Genomic DNA, 16,842 nt, shown 5'->3' on the forward strand with positions numbered 1-16,842 from the left:
ATGATGCAAAAGAAGTGGATCACTATGGAAAGTCACTTCTACATATGTGCAATAGTACTGGAATGCTCATTGCAAATGGTGTATCTCTATGGCAAGGCACCAATGACTTTACATGTAGAAAGCACAACGGTGCTAGCGTGATTGACTATATGTTGTTCTCGGAAGCCACTCTAGAATGCATACAAAGCTTTACACTTGGTGAATGGAATCCGGAATCGGATCATGGGATGTTATGTATTGACCTCAAGTGTGGTACACGGCCCGAGCATGTAGCCTCCAATCATGATGTGAATCATTTGTACCTACGTCTAGACTTCAAACGAGCACTTATATATGCTGATATGGTGGACCAAATGTTAAGCATGATAGAGCATCAAGAGAGCCCAACATTAGAATGCAAGTGGAAAGTTTTCAAAGAAGTAATTTTCTCTTGTGCGAAGGAATGCTTTTCGGTGAAACACATGTCTTGCAAAAGGTCCAAGAAGGGTAGCACCAAAAAGAAATGGTTTGACATGGAATGTAGTCAAGCCTGAAAACACTTGCTAAGATTGGATGTAATCAAAGACAAGGAAGTTTACTTGGAATGTTCACACACATACAAAGCACTTGTTCAAAAGAAGAGGAGAAGGTGGGAAGTCGAAAAACAACTTCTTTTAGCACAAGAGAAAGCACATGCATGTGGCAAGTTTTGGCAAAATCTAAAAGGTAAGCGCATTGAGAGCTTTGGTGACTTGACTCTTGAGGATATGTATATGCATTGTAAGAACCTCTATGAGCAACCCAATGTTGATAAGATGGAGTGTTGTAGCTCCCTTCCGTTTATGTCTCCCTTCTTTACCATTGAAGATGTATGCCGCGCGCTTGAGAAACTTGCTACTTGCAAGGCAGGTGACCTTCAAGGTGTCAAGGCTGAAATGATTAAATGGACAAGCAAGAAAACACGATATTGGATATGCGATATGTTTAACCTTGCACTTCAGTATGGCATGCCTCATGATTGGAGTGCAAATTGGATCAAACCTTTGCACAAAGGAGGAGATGTAAACAATGTGAACAACTATCGTACTATAATGGTTGGTTCTTTAATGGCAAAGTTTGGATGTATCATGGAGATGAAGATAAGTGAATGGGCTGAAAAGAATGGCAAACGTGCACTTGGCCAAGCAGGTTTTCGAAAGCATCATAGCACTATTGATCACCTTGTCACTCTTCGAGTTCTTATGGAAGCGTCTCGATTGAAAGGAAAAAAGTTGTATTGTTGCTTTGTGGATTTCAAGAAAGCTTTTGACATGGTACCGCGAGGAAATCTTTGGAGACGTATGCAAAGCCTTCAAGTGCCGAGAGAATTTATGCATGCAGTCTTTCGCATCTACCAAAAAGTGATATGTCGATTACGTATGGGAGATGGAATTTCAAAATTTTTTGCAAGCACTATTGGTGTCAAACAAGGATGCACACTTTCCCCAACCCTCTTTGGGCTACTCATTGATGAATTGGAATGCATGGTTCTTGACTTTATGCAGCAAGAAGGCATAGAAGAGGTTAAGATTGAAAATGCGGTGATCATGCTTTTGCTTTATGCCGATGATGTAGTGCTCTTGGCACATACCTTAGAAGATGCACAAAAGCTTATGAGCGTCTTGGAATGCTTTTGCCTACATAGCGGGCTGATCGTGAATGGATCCAAAACCAAGGTTATGCTTGTAAAGACCCTCAATGAGGAAAATCCATGCATTGTATATAACAATGAGAAACTTGAAGTGGTAGATCACTTCAAGTACCTTAGCCTTGAGGTTCCATCCAATCATAAATGGAAGGATTGTGCAATGCGTCGCTTGGAAGCCAGAAAGAGGGCCTATTATGCATTTGAGAACATGTGCAATTCAGGAGAGATCAAGTGTTGGGCTCTCAAAAAGTACCTCTTTGACACATTGGTGACACCGGTGCTTCTTTATGGAGTGGAGGTGTGGGGTGGAAGCATCGGGAAGTCTACTTGGAAAGAGTTTGAGAATGTCCAAAAGCGTTTTCTCACCAACTTTCTCCAAGTCAAGACACAAACACCCTACATGCTCTTACTTCTTGAGTCCGGATTGCTTCCCATTGAGGTCTTGGGCATGCAAAGGATTGTGGAGTACATGCATAAGACACAACGTAGCCCTTTGCATCGACTTCCTAGAATCGCATATGAAGCAAGTCAAATGGTTCAAAAGACATGCAAGAGCAAAATACTAAGTTCGGGGTGGATGCTTGATATCAAAAAATGGTTTGAAAGATGGGATGCATGTCACTTGGTCAAGGATGCGTCGATCGACTCCCAAGTGAATGAGGCCTTCTTACAACGCCAATGTATCACGGCTTGGGAGAAATCCGGAGGTTCTCGCTTCAGCCATTACACCACACACGTTGCCTCAAACTACAAATCTCTCTTCTTCTCGGAACGAGGTAACCGAACCCATTCCTACATCCTTGAGCCCATCCCGTTGAGTGCGATCCGCACCATTGCCTCCATTCGTCTTAGCTCCCATTCTCTACGCTGCGAGACAGGACGTTGGAGCACTGGCGAGGAGTGTCATCGACTTTGCACCTTATGTCCTCGTCAAGTGCGAGAGAGTGAGTACCACACACTACTTGAGTGCTCAGCTTTTTACCACATTAGGTCCTCTTTTCCCCATATATTCAACCATGATCTCTCCCTACATACTTTCCTCTCCCAACCACGATGTGGAATCTCTATTGCGACGCTCATTTCAGCCATTTTTGAGCATCGAGAGTCACTTATGAACTCCACTCACACCACGTGACATATTCATTTGGTCCCATAGATCATATTTGACCTCCCAGAACGATAATAAAACTATCTATCTATTTATGTATCTCTCTCTCTCCCCATCAATCCATATGTATATATATCGAATTTTGGAGGCAACTAGTATCAATAATGTGAACTTCTTATGCTTTCGTAATCTTCTATGGAGTATTAAAAATATCAATAAGCTTTTCACGCAGGCAACGAAAGCTACGTGCTTGCACATCTTTCAGACAGAACCACACGCCCCGCCCCGCCGAGGAACACACACACACACACACACACACTCTCTCTCTCTCTCTCTCTCTCTCTCTCTCTCTCTCTCTCGCCAGGTGTCGTCCACAGAGCAGAGCTTTTGCTGGAGCTACATGGAGTCCCCTGCACAGTCTCTGACGCCTGCAGATGGCGTGGAGGGAGATGATGAATACGATGAGGATGAAGATGATGCACGATCTGAGATTGAAGATGGTGAGGGACAATCCTCTTCAGACGAGGAGGAGCCCCGGCTGAAGTACCAGCGGATGGCAGGTAGCATGCCCTCTTTGCTTTCCAATGATGCTGCATCATGTATCACTGTCTCGGAGCGAATGATTGCGCTAGGAACCCACGATGGCACCGTGCATCTCCTTGATTATCAAGGCAATCAGGTACTTGCTACTATACCGTAATGCAAAGAAAGTGTTAAGCAAGTTTCAAAATGAGTCTTTTCAATGCACAGTAAATCTCGATTGTAAACTACCACCCGTCGGCCCTCTTACAAAGTTCCTTCAAAACAGATTTGCAAGTGCACACCATGTTGAGACATGAATCAATGATACTAGCGAGGTCTTATTCTGCATAAGTTGGGGAAGCACCTCTTTTCCGTTTGGTACGGATGGATGAGACGGGGCCTTTACAATCAAATGTGCTTTTGCCAAGGATTACCACACTAGCGCTCTTGAGTAAAAGATTCTATAGGCTACATATAAGATGATTTGATATACTTTGCTCAAGTCTTTGGAGCAGAAGGTTTGGCTATAATGACACTCCATCATTGCAAAGCATTTTTTTAAAGAAAACTGTGGTTATTGAAGACCACATCAAACAGCTGGATAAATTGCAAAGCTTTTGGTCGATCTTGAATACCTCGGATAGTGTCAAACAAGAAACTGCATTTTATTTCGATCATTCTCGTGATCCAAACCCGAACAATAGATGGATGTAGGTGAGTAACACTATGGAACCGCGGTTTAGGACGTGGTAACATGAATGGAGGATAATAGGGAAAATAGATGGGATACTTTGGATCGGTTGCGGGCATCAGAGGATGAAAGATGAAAGGGTGCAAGTGGTGGTGGGAGAAAAGATGAAGTCACTATGGAGAAATAGAATAGGGTTTTCATCAGCCATTGTGCAAAAAGTTCCTTCCATTAAAGAGAATCGTGGAGAAGGAGCAATAGAAGTAGAAAATTGAGGAAGAAAAATTTTGGATTTGGAAGGGAGTAGGTGCTGAACGAGGTAAAGTGCATCTCAAAGTCTCATACAGATTCTCAGCCGCTTGCAATTCTTGAATAAGGTCTACCAAATATTCATGATCAAAAGAAAGTGTCCCTTGAGCCATTTGCAAACCTTCGAAACGAGGGACAAGTAAGCTTTCAACGTGGTCACCCTTCTACGTGCTGAAAAGCATTAAAAGATTGCTTAAGATCACTAGTTACATGGTACTCCTCCTAGTTGTGCGATTTGATCAGAGGGCAATGGCTTGGATCATGCCAAGCGGCCGCTCAACAAAGGGAAAAATCACATTAGGCTTACCAAGTAATCATCCGCTAGATGGATGACTTATCTTAACATGTAAATTGCAACGAAAGAATTGAGATTATCATATTTCACTTTGTTTACAACATGAAAGCCTTGGAGTTTCACTCTAGAGAGTAAGAGAGTGGCCTTATCGCTATTTCATTATTAATTGATCAAAAGAATTCTACAACAGGGTGACCGCTAGCTCTCAATTCAAGATTACACTTGAGGACCAACCCTCATATTTAAGGCACTTGGTCTTACAAAAGTAAATTCCCGAAAAATAGTGTGCATAAAAGCACTTTTCTAAATGGCACCCAAAAAATAGCTTTATGTCAAGGTGCCATATCATCACATTTTTGTAAAGCTGCCACGCCATCAGCCAGTGAATTGCGGCGAAAAAAGCAGTGGATTTTGCGGGCAGCCGCGTTGCAATATTGATATCATGTTTGATGGCCGCAATTTCTACTGCCATGTCACATATTCATTGTTCCCTTTTTTCTTCTTATCCGTATCTCTAAACACAAATGTTTCTCAATCTCATGCTTCCTTTACCGTTACTTTTAGGCTTGGATGAATCGGTTGAGGATGATGTTGGAGAAATGTCATCACTAGATGATAATTTTAGGTTTGGATGAATTGGTTGAGGATGATGTTGGAGATATGTCATCACTAGATGATGGCATCCTAGGTTGTACATAATGTATGTAAGGCAACAACGGCCCTGCATATGCATTTTAGTCCATTTTGGTCTATTTTAATTGTCTTGGACCTTTTATTAGTCAATTTGACCCCCTCTCGGTCAAGTTGCCCATTTTTGATGAGGTGGCATTTACGTCCCCAAACATCGGGATGAGTGACTGAGCTATGTCTAACCAAGTGTGAACATGGCCCTATAAATAGGACCTTAGGCTCATTAGTGGGCTATCTTGTGTGATCACCACACACGGACTCTAGGACCTTGGTAACTCTAGCCGCACACCTGTATTGGTTGGGCTTGGTGGTATGGGACACTAGCCCTTTGTAGAAGACTTAGTGTAGATGCATATCCTTTGGTTGCACACAGCATGATCATAAGCATTCCCATCAGAACCATTAGAATCCATCAGAATTATAGAGGGGAATTTTCCAGTGCATTTAGCCTAGGCTAGCCTGTTGGCTGTTGGCTCCCAGGCTCAGGAGTGAGCCCGTATTGACTCTATGGCTGGAAGATGAGCTTGATGTCCACTCTCTATGTTCGTTATGCGTGAATATGGCTTGTGTTATGTCTTGTGTGCATGATTGATCTGGCAAGGGATTAACAATGGTATCATAGCTTCTTCCTGCTCGTGCATATGACATGGCAATGCGCAAAAATATACTAGAGCTCATGAGGCTGTGATAGCTTAGCCTAACATGCTCTCTAAACTCTTGCATAGGGTGGTATGGGATGCTACTAGCAAGAGAGGAGAGTGTCACAATCTGGTGACATGGCAATGTCTGAAGATCTCACCAACTTGGTGACGATGGCCGAGGGGCCTAAACCCTAGCAAAAGAAGAACAACTACTTATTGAAGATGACCGAGCAATTTGTAGATCCCGGTGGCCGAGGGGCCTAAATCCTAAAAGATCCAAAGCAGAGTCCAGATTTGGGTGGATGATGACGTGGTAGCGCTGTACGGATAGCCCTTTGGATGCATGCTTTTGGACCAGATGCTTTTCATGAGAGATGCTTTTGGATAGGCCAAGGGCCTTAAAAATTGTGTGTAGGGCTCTCGCTTTGGAAAGGGGCTCCAGGGTTTGGGGCAGTGCCGTCTGGGAGTGGAACTTCACCACTCTGTGTCCTCGCGTGGATTCTCTCTCTTTTTGTCTTCAGTTGCTTTGAAGTGCTAAAAGTATGTTCCGGTCTGTTCTTTTCAGTTGGCACGTGATGCCCTTCTGTTACAGTGGTATGAGAGCTTCAGTCATTTGCCGTTCTGATGAACAAACCGGTCCTACATCAACCTACAAGTGCAAGCAATGGACTTGGAGGAAGAAAGGTCAACCTACAAGTGCAAGCTATGGACTTGGAGGAAGAAGAAAGGCCAATAGAAAGAAGAGATGTAGGAGGGGTTGTTCGTTGTTGCCCTAAAAAGCTTTAAAAACTTAGGGTTTTTGTAGAAATTTCAGCATGTGTCGGAAGCTCTTGTTATGTGTGTGCATATAACATGTAACAGGAGCAAGGAAGATGCATCTAGAAGCATTTGGGAGCATGGAGCTGGACATTTACTCTTTTGTAACAAGGAGAAATTGTTTGAGAATACTGTATAGAAATTGTTTGAACTTGCTTTGACTTGTTTGAATCTGTTTGAAGTTTGACAAGCCTCTGAATGGTACAGGCTGCGGTCTACCCGGATCCTTTAGTTGTGTGAGTAACTCAGGGCCGAGAATTCGGTTATGGGGGGAGTTGAAAACCTCTAAACAACGCAAGTTGCGGTATGGGGAGCGTTTGGTCGTATTAGGCCTTTGAATCTCATGGCCAAGACTTTGGTTCTCGAGGGGAGTGTTCATGTGGGAAGTGTGGCCTTTGAATTTCTCATGGCTTGGAACCTCGGTTCTTAGGGGGAGTATTCATCGGCAAGCTTATGTCTATGTCCGGTTTTTGGATCTGTAATCATGTGTGTTGCCTCATGACGTGCAACCATAAATGGTCACGTGCACATGGCACTGTGTGCCACGTGGACATGCTTCATCGACTTCCAGAGCCAGTTTTCTCCTTCTTCCTAGATAGGAGTGTCTAGAATCCTAGGAGGATTAGTACCGGCAATTTTGGCCTGTTTCCTGTTCTTTGCATGTATTGCAATTGTTGCTTCATTTGAGGTACATGTGGCTTCTAATCTTGAAGAAAGTTTAGTGTTTCTGCTTGGACAGACTGAAGTGAGCATGCCTTTTTGCAGGTCAAGGAGTTTGCTGCACATACAGCAACTGTGAATGAGCTGAGTTTTGATGCGATTGGTGAGTTCATTGGAAGCTGCTCAGATGATGGATCAGTTGTTGTCAACAGCCTCTACAGCGACGAAAAAGAGAGATTTGATTTCCATCGACCTATGAAGGCTGTAGCTTTGGATCCAGATTACGCACAAAAGCCGTCAAGAAGATTTGTGGCTGGTGGCCTTGCTGGGCAGCTTGTGCTGCATGGGAAGACTTGGTTTGGCAATAGGGAACAGGTTATAATTTTTTTAAGCTGCTTTTTAGTAACACAATGGTTTGCTTGAATGATAGAAAGTACACAGTTTGACTGTCATTGCTGGAGGTCCATAGCAGGATGATGATAATTGTAACTTCCTCCCTTTGTCCATATCATTTAACATGAACAGATTCTGCATTCCCAAGAGGGCCCAATTCATGCAGTAAAATGGCGGACAAGTTTAATTGCATGGGCCAATGATGTTGGTGTGAAGGTTTACGACACAGCTAGCAATCAACGACTAACATACATAGGGCGCCCTCGAGGTAGTCCACGTGCTGAACTTATACGTCCGAACTTAGTCTGGCAGGTTTGTGTCATACTGCTCTTGCTCTGTCAAATTCAAGATGGAAAGCACAAATTTTGTCCAACATATGACATGTGAACCATCAGGATGATACGTATCTCGTCATTGGCTGGGGGGACTCTGTGAAAGTTGCTGCTATTCGAACTCGCGACTTTGATAAGCTGGTGCCTAATAGAAATTCTGGCAGCAAATATGTGGAAATTGTTGCTGCTTTTGAGACACAATACCACATTTCAGGAATTGCTCCATATGAAGATGCTTTGGTGATCCTAGCTTATCTTCCAGAAAGGGAGGCAAAGCTACCTGACTCACCAGATGGAGTACCATCTAGACAGGTGATCACTCTACTGAGGTTGTGCTTGTAGTTTTAGAAGCTGTCATTTTGAAGCCAATCGTCTACATTGAATCAGGTGAATGTCCTCTGCCATATATGCATGGAAGGGGTTCTCATTTCTTGTGCAGCGCATGAAAAGCTTGTTACCAACTTGCTCGAACAATCCCAACTAATCTATCATTAATCAAGACACTTGTTGCTCAATGTCCATGAATGTTCTGTTGTTCAGGCGCAATGTTTTTTTTATGCATACAGGTACATGCTCAGCGACCAGAAGTACGCATCGTATCCTGGCAAAACGAGGAGCTTACCAGAGATGCTTTGCCCATCCATGGGTATGAGCATTATAAGGCAAAGGATTACGTTCTTGCGCATGCACCATTCTCAGGTGAATTATAAACACATTGTACAGTGTATTGTTTTATTCTAGTTGAAAGAAAATTGCTTATTAGCTAGAGGCTTACACTACCAAAAATAGGTAGTAGCTCCGCTGGTGGTCAGTGGACAGATGGAGATGAGCCTTTGTATTACATTGTTTCACCGAAGGATGTTGTTATAGCTAGACCGAGGTGGGTCTCTTAAATGTGGATCGTAATTGTCATGCAATGATAGATGCAATGTTTTGATTCACTTGGAGCTTTGTATGTTGGCCCAGAGATGCAGATGATCATGTGAACTGGCTTCTTGAACATAATTGGCATGAGAAGGCTTTAGCAGCTGTGCAGGCAGGAAAAGCTCGAAAGGAGCTCTTGGATGAGGTATTTCAGATAAGTATTCAGTAGCTTTAGCAAGCTTCAAGCTACAGACCGTAACTGCTGCGTAAGCATGCTTTAAATAGGCCGCCTTAACAATAATTTGGTTTCAGAACAAGAATGCAGACAAGAACTCATTATAGTTGGTGTATTTATATTGAAAAGGCTTCCATGCGTATTCGCATCATAAAAGTGGTTTTGGTGAGAAACATGAAAGAAATTGGTCAGATTATAGAACAGCACTTGTGAATACATTCAATTTACTTAACTACAGGATATAGTAGCCTGAAGTTTATGTGCTACATTTCATTCGTATGGTCATGTGGTGGAATGTTTGTTAAAAAAGAAGATCAGGAAACAGACCATAATGGGATTGTTGCAAGGATGAAACTCCAAAACTGTAAACTTGCATCAGTAAAGTTAATATATATGATCATTTGAATGGTGAAGATCATCATTTGTTAAGAGGGCCTTTTTAAAAGTGGAAAATTGGCATTTTGTATGTTTGTATTGTTAAAGTTATAGCATCTCAAGTAAATGGCCCAATGTGATCCTAATATTTATTTTAGCTTTAGGTGTTTATTTTACTAATTTGTCAAAGTCTTGGGTAGGGCAGTTTATTGAGATGGGTACTTAAGCCTTAAGGGCCCAAACCTAGTATATAAGCAACACCAGGCCCCCATTGTAAAATATTAATTCATTGCCAAGGTTGGTTGGTTTAGAAGTCTCTCTCTCTTTCTCTCAGACGGCCATTTAGAGGATGAGGACCAGGAGGGCATATGATCATGATGGTCTAGTAACAGAGCACTTTATACATGCAGGAGATATGTTGGTAGAGGTTCTTGCAGTTCTGTTCAATCGTGTCATGTGTGAGGGTCTACCTGAGGCTTGGAGACTGCCTTCTATTGTGCCTATCTTCAAGGCAGGTGATCCTACGAAGTCTAGAAACTACCGTACCATTATGATTAGACACATATTGGCATGGTTGTATTGTATGCGTCTATCCTTGAGCAGTAGTTGAGCAGATGGGCAGAGAGGGAGGGCGTACGGCAGCGGGACAGGCCGGTTACAGGAGAGGCTTCTCCATTCTTGACCATATTCTGACACTCAAAGCCATCATCGAGCCGGGTAGGGCACATGGGAGATGGATTTATTGTAGCTTTGTGGATTTCCGAAAAGCATTTGACATGGTGCCTAGAGCCAGATTGATGTGAAGACTACAAGAGATGGGAGTGCCCAATGAGTTGATTTGGGGGATTGTGGCTCTATACAAATTAGTGGTGGGACATGTACACACTCCAAAGGGGATATCTGATTTAGTGCACTCCACTATTGGAGTGAAACAAGGTTGTTGATTGTCCCCTACTCTATTTCGTATGTATGTAGATGAAGTTTCCTATCACATTGACAGAGGATGACAGAGGTGCCCAACTGACAGGGACATGGATTCCATTGTTGCTTAATGCCGATGATATTATGTTGATATCTGACTCACTGGAGGGTATGCAATGACGTTTGGATGCATTACACAGCTTTGCAGAGGATAGTGGACTGTTTGTAAACCTTGTTAAAACCAAGGTTATGGTGTTTAACACCTCACCGTAGTGGATCAGGAGAACAACACCTATTTTCTCTTATGGTCAGGAGATTGTGGAGTAGACAGATGCATACGACTATCTTGGAGTAGTCTTCACTGGGCCAAGGTTTTCTTTGAAGAGAGCAACAAAGGCTAGATTGACCCGAGCGTATGCGGCCTTGGGAGGATTGGAGAGGATGTGTTTGCAGGTTTAATTCCAGGAGTCCCGAACGAAGCTCTGGCTCTTTGATACCTTGGTAGCTTCAGCTATGCTCTATGGGGTTCAGGTTTGGGGACCCTCTATAGCTCAGGATGGGTGGAGAGGTATGGAGAGGCCCTTGGTATCTATGATCTCTCAACTGATTAGAGCCAAGGTCTCCATGCCACATGAGAGTCCCCCCATGGAGATAGAGGCACTTACTAGATCAGTCTCCTTTATGCATAGCTTATGGGATACTACCATAGATAGATATGCCAGTTTGGCCCTCGAGTCCTCCAAACAGTTAGTTTTACAAGGGGACACATCATGTTGGTATGCACCAATGTTGTCATTGTTCCAGATACATGGCTTCAACGTGGCCCCCTTCTAGTACTCCCTTGATGCACCATCGTTGTCTGTGGAGATTACTACTCATTCGCTAGGACCTGACCCAGCTGGACACTAGGAGGACATGGATAGAGCCGACACAGGAGTTGGGTACGAACACATCTATCTCATGGGTTATGGTGTGCCATTGGTCAAATATTGACATCTTCCCACAAGCTTGAGATTGCGAATGGTAGATTCAGAGGGATACCATCAGCTAGCAAGATATGCCGCCCATGCCATACAGAGCTAGAGATGGAGATGCATTATATATGTCAGTGCACAATGTACTACGATATATGGGGTTGCTTCCACCGTCTGTTCAGAGACGGCTTCGGACCCTTCTCTAGAGTCATGAGCTATCAGGACCAAAGATGCCCGGACTATATCTACTTGAGTTATACAGATACAGAGAGAGTTTACTGAGGAGATCTGAAGAGAGACAATCCCAAAGATAGATTACCGATTTCTTCACACTAGACACTCGACAGATAGAGAAGCAACCACCACTGCAAAGCTCAACTCATACTCACACCCGTGGTACTCTCGTTGACCGAGCATTGGAGCCAGGGAGATCGAGGCGCCCGTGACTAAGGAGAGGAGCTTCACAATATTGACGAAGATTGCAGCAAAGGATTTGAACCATACTATCTCTACATCCAGAGTAAAAATGAGGATAGACTCATGACTCATCATATCACGCTCTTGTACTGGGCACCCATCGTATTAGTGATCACACATACCCCACATAGTTCAAGCTAGTAGCACTCCTAGATTCATTTTAGCATCTCCATTTTGTACCCAGACATGGTATCAGATTCACCAGTTAGTAATGGTTTGGTCTCATAGGTCATTTTGGCCTCTTGATCATTTCATTCCATTTCTCTCTCTCTCTCTCTCTCTCTCTCTCTCTCTCTCTCTCTCTCTCTCTACCATATTCTAACACTCAGAGCCATCATAAAGGAGGGTAGGGCACGTGGAAAACGGATCTATTGTAGCTTTGTGGATTTTTGCAAAGCATTTGACATGGTGCCCATAGCCAGATTGATGCGCAGACTACAGGAGATGGGAGTGCCCAATGTTGATTTGGGGGATCATGGCTCTATATAGATCAATGATGGGACATGTACATACTCCAGAGGGGATATTTGACTTAGTTCACTCCACTATTGGAGTGAACTGTGAAACAAGGTTGTCCACTATCCCCTACTCTATTTGGTATGTATATAGATGAGGTTTCGGATTACATTGACAAAGAGGGTGACATAGGTTTCATATTATATTGACAGGGGGTGACAGAGGTTTCCAACTAGCAGAGACATGGATTCCATTGCTGTTGTATGCTGATGATACTGTGTTGATCTTTGACTCCCCGAAGGGTATGCAGCAGCACTTGGATTTTATTGATTTCACTGTTTTTCGATAAAAATTAGTGAATTATTCATTAATTTTCTTATTTTGCAGTAAATTCAGCATACAATATTCTATTTGATCTTTCTTTGCTCTCTCTCTGTGCGAAGCGTGCTCACACATACACACACACACAGAGAAGAAATGAAATGAAATGTTATATTAACGTCTTCAAAAGGCCAAAGTGACCTATGAGACCGGAAAGTTACAATGTGGTGGATCTGGTACAAAGTCAGAGTAACACGATGACAAAATGACAAAGTGACAAAATAAAATACTATGGAATCCTAAACTGCTATGTGTGAACTAAGCAGCTAGCTGGGATAGCTAGATCACAAGAGATCTAGCATCGGTGGCTGGCCGATCTCATCAATCTCCTCCATGGTCAGTAGTCTGACCGGGCGTCATGCATGTCGGGCCAAAGTAATCCAAATCCTCTGATGCAGCCTCCGTCGATGCTGTGTAGTCCTCCGTAGTCGTGGGCGTCTGGATCTCCCCAGCTCGGTCGCTCGGTCGATCAGTGTGCCTCTGGTGTGAGGCGACGAGCTCTGTTGTGGTAGTAGCTCCTTCGGGTGTCCAGTGGCAGCTCTAAAGAAGTCTGTGATCTGTCTCTGAGACTGGCTAGCCTCTCCTCTCATCAAGCTCTCTCTATGTCTGTGCAGCTCGAGCAAAAACAAACCTAGGCATCTCTAATCCTCGTACCGCATGACTTTGAAGAGTGGTCTAAAGCCCTCTGTGAACAAGCAATGGAAGCGGCCGCGTATCTCGTAGTAGACGGGGCAGTGGCCTGTGTAGTGTAACTCTGTCTGATGTCACACGGGGGGGATGTCTTGGCCTCTGCTTGTACTCCGCTGTATCTCCCAGTCTCGATCCGCAGCTGGTGTGAAGATGTGCGTATCTGGCCAATAACACATCGTATCCCATGAGACAAGTGGGTGTCCATGTATCTGGGCCTCGTCACAAAACCGTCCTCCGTAAGCTGGAGAAGATACTCTCTGTAGAAAGCCATCTTCGTGCCCAACTCCTGTGCTGGCTGTATCCATGTCCTCCTGGTGTCTAGCTGAGTGAGGTCTTGGCGGATGAGTCTGGTGATCTCGGACTGTGTAAGAGTGGGAGGGTGCATCCAGTGAGTACTGGAAGGGAGGCAATCTGTCTATGCTGAACCCATGCACCTGAAACCATGATGTCATCTCCCAATACTAGCATGCTGTATCTCCCTGCATGGCTAACTGTCGAGAGGACTCAAGTGCAAGGCGGGCATATCTGTCTCTGGGAAGTTTCCACATGCGGTGTATGAAGGAGATAGATTTGGTGAGCGCCTCAACTACTAGTGGGGGGGCAGCTAGCTCTGCTCGGACAATAGCACGTGGTACTGAAGCCTTAGCTCTAATGAGCCGCGAGATCATAGAGACCAGAGGCTTCTCCATGTCCCCCTATCCACAGTGCGGCCTGTCCTCCCGTGATGATCCAATGAAGGTCCCCAAATCTCAGCTCCATAAAGCAATGCAGAAGCCACCAAAGTGTCAAAGAGCTAGAGCTTCGTCCGAGGCTCCTAAAAGTGAACCTGTGGACACATCCTTTCCAATCTACCCAATGTTGCATGGGCTCTGGTCAATTTAGTCTCTGCTGGCCTCCTCAATGAAAATGCTAGCCCACTAAAAACCACTCCAAGGTAAGTGTAAGCATCTGTATACTCCACTATCTCCTGGCCGTATGTGAATGCGGGCGCTGACCTCCTGATCCACTGTGGGGTGGTATTAAATACCACGACCTTGGTTTTACCAAGGTTGACGGACAAACCACTTTCCTGGGCAAACCTATGCAAAGCATCCAATTGACGTTGCATCCCCTTCGGAGAGTTGGAGATGAAAACAATATCATCAGCATATAACAATAGTGGAATCCATGTCCCTGCCAGCTGTGTACCTCTATCACCATCTCTCTCAATGTAGTCAGAAACCTCATCTACATACATACCAAATAGAGTAGGAGAGAGCGGGTAACCCTGCTTCACCCCAATTGTTGAGTGAACCGGTGTGGATAGACCCTCTGAGGTGTGTACATGCCCCACCATTGACCTGTATAATGCCATGACCCCCCAAATGAGCTCTGTGGATACTCCCATCTGATGTAATCTGCGCATCAATCTAGCTCTGGGTATTGTCAAGATATGGTCAAGAGTAGAAAAACCCCTCTTGAACCTTGCCTGCCCGGTGGCACGTATCCCCTCCCTCTCTGCCCATCTACTCAGCTGTTGCTCAAGAATATTCAATAGACACGTACAACTGTGCCAATGTGTGTCCAATCATGATAGTGCGATAATTCCCAGGCTCCGTAGGGTCTCCCGACTTGAAGATAGGTACAAAAGTAGACAGGCTCCAAGTATCAGGCAAGCCCTCACACATGGCACGATTAAACATAACTGCTAGAAGCTCTGCTAGTAGATCTTTGGAATGCGTGAAATGCTCAACCACTAAGCCATCATGATCATATGCTCTCCTAGTCCTCGTCCTGTCAATGGCCTTCCTCACCATCTCAGCGGTGAAAAAAGCACGTGTGTGGGCATGGATCGGGTGGGGTGGGGAAGGGATGATGCGTACTGGCCCCAGGCCTCTATAGAAGTGATGACGGCAAGGGGGGGGGGTGCTCATGAAAGAGCCGTCATGCCTCATGTGAGTCTTGACTCAAGAATAGTTGGTATAGATCCTACTCTAGGCGAGCCTAAAATGCCCTCTTCTTCTGCCGCACTAGGCGTCGGACGTCAATCTGTGACTGTCTGTGAGTGATGTGCCCCAAAAGCACCTCCCTCTGAAGTCTAGCTCTAGTGTCCCGGCATTCCTCATCATACCAACTGTTTTGGGGCATGCTCCTCGAACGGCGTCTCTGCTTAGGCTGGGTATGTGGGTATGCCTCTACTGCTGCATCATGTAGTGTCTGTGTTGGTATAATAGTAAGCTCCTCCAGAGGTCGCCTTGGCTCCTGTGTGCACAGGCGTCTGTAGATCCCATCTATGTATCCGTCTCCCGCGTGAAGATGTAGCGAGTAGGGGCTGCTGTCCGTGGCATGTGTGCTACACTAAACTGAAAATTGATGGTCAATGACACAAGAGCATGATCCATTGCCACACCGATAGGTGTGGGTCCAACTGTGAGATCCTGGATACTAGAGATGAGGCTTGGCTGTTCCATGACATAATCCACTGTGCTGGCTCCATGTCTGTGTGGAAAGCATGTAAAACCCCCCGCAACGGGAAATCTTTGTAGGCCATTCAAGATGGCCAATCCATGTGCAGTCCCCATGTCTATCAAGTGTCGTCCATACTCAGTGTGTTCCCCGTCTTGTGATAGTCTGGATAGGCCCGTCTTTGCAACATCCAACTCTCTCAGCATCTCCTGTGAAGTATCATAAAATACTGTCTGATGATGGGCAGTCCTAGCATTGAAATCCCCTAGAATGATGATGTCACCATCTCTAGAGAACTCCCATACGTCATCATCCAAAATAGAAAAGGGGGACTGTTCTCTGGGTGGTGCATAAACTGACGCACTCGGGGGAAAGTAGCAAAATAGCAATGTAAAGATATTGCCAATCTCTGCTCTCAATCTCACTCATTGCCAGTCTCTGCTCTCAATCTCACTCACATGTACCTAGCTTGCTCATCCTTGCGGGCTATATGTATCAATGGCTGCAACTCCTCCCTGAATAACACTGCCACTCCTCCTGAGCCCCGCCCTCTGTGCTCTGATCGCGTCTCCTGTCTACAGGCTGACTCCCATTTATATCCACTAATGTGAGGCATAGATTGCTTAGAGTAGAAGACGATGTCTCTTTCCGTAAAACTATCCTCAAAAGCACCCACATCAAGGCGCATAGATCCATTACAATTCCAAGTGGCACTTTGAGTGTGGTCCCATAGGTCTTGCACCGTCATGTGGAGAGCCGCTCTACAATCACCACCCTACCATCTCTGTAGAAGGCCGTCTTTCCCTTCTCCCTTGCCGCTTGAATCTCTGGCATTACCTCTCTCATATGTGCAAGCTGTGTGAGAGTGAGGTCATCTCCAAGGAATATGCCCGTTTTCTTTCGT

The 16,842-nt window shown here is 44.7% G+C and overlaps 1 protein-coding gene across 3 annotated transcripts in view; it reads left to right on the top strand.

Moving 5' to 3' along the window:
* The first annotated feature begins 2,964 nt into the window (after positions 1-2,964).
* Positions 2,965-16,842, top strand: part of VPS41 (vacuolar protein sorting 41) — a 39,711-nt gene continuing 25,833 nt past the window's right edge. Inside the window, exons 1-7 of one of the 3 annotated variants that reach the window (XM_086513904.1) lie at positions 2,965-3,453; positions 7,501-7,770; positions 7,921-8,100; positions 8,184-8,432; positions 8,687-8,819; positions 8,910-9,000; positions 9,087-9,189. In XM_086513904.1, coding sequence (XP_086370030.1) covers positions 3,175-3,453; positions 7,501-7,770; positions 7,921-8,100; positions 8,184-8,432; positions 8,687-8,819; positions 8,910-9,000; positions 9,087-9,189 — 1,305 coding nt within the window. In that variant the 5' untranslated portion in view covers positions 2,965-3,174. The remainder of the gene's footprint in view (positions 3,454-7,500; positions 7,771-7,920; positions 8,101-8,183; positions 8,433-8,686; positions 8,820-8,909; positions 9,001-9,086; positions 9,190-16,842) is intronic. The other 2 variants (XM_086513903.1, XM_086513902.1) reach the window with 2 other exon arrangements.

Source organism: Adiantum capillus-veneris, chromosome 6 (genome assembly GCF_014529385.1).
Source record: "Adiantum capillus-veneris isolate H3 chromosome 6, ASM1452938v2, whole genome shotgun sequence".
Taxonomy (NCBI): Eukaryota; Viridiplantae; Streptophyta; class Polypodiopsida; order Polypodiales; family Pteridaceae; genus Adiantum; species Adiantum capillus-veneris.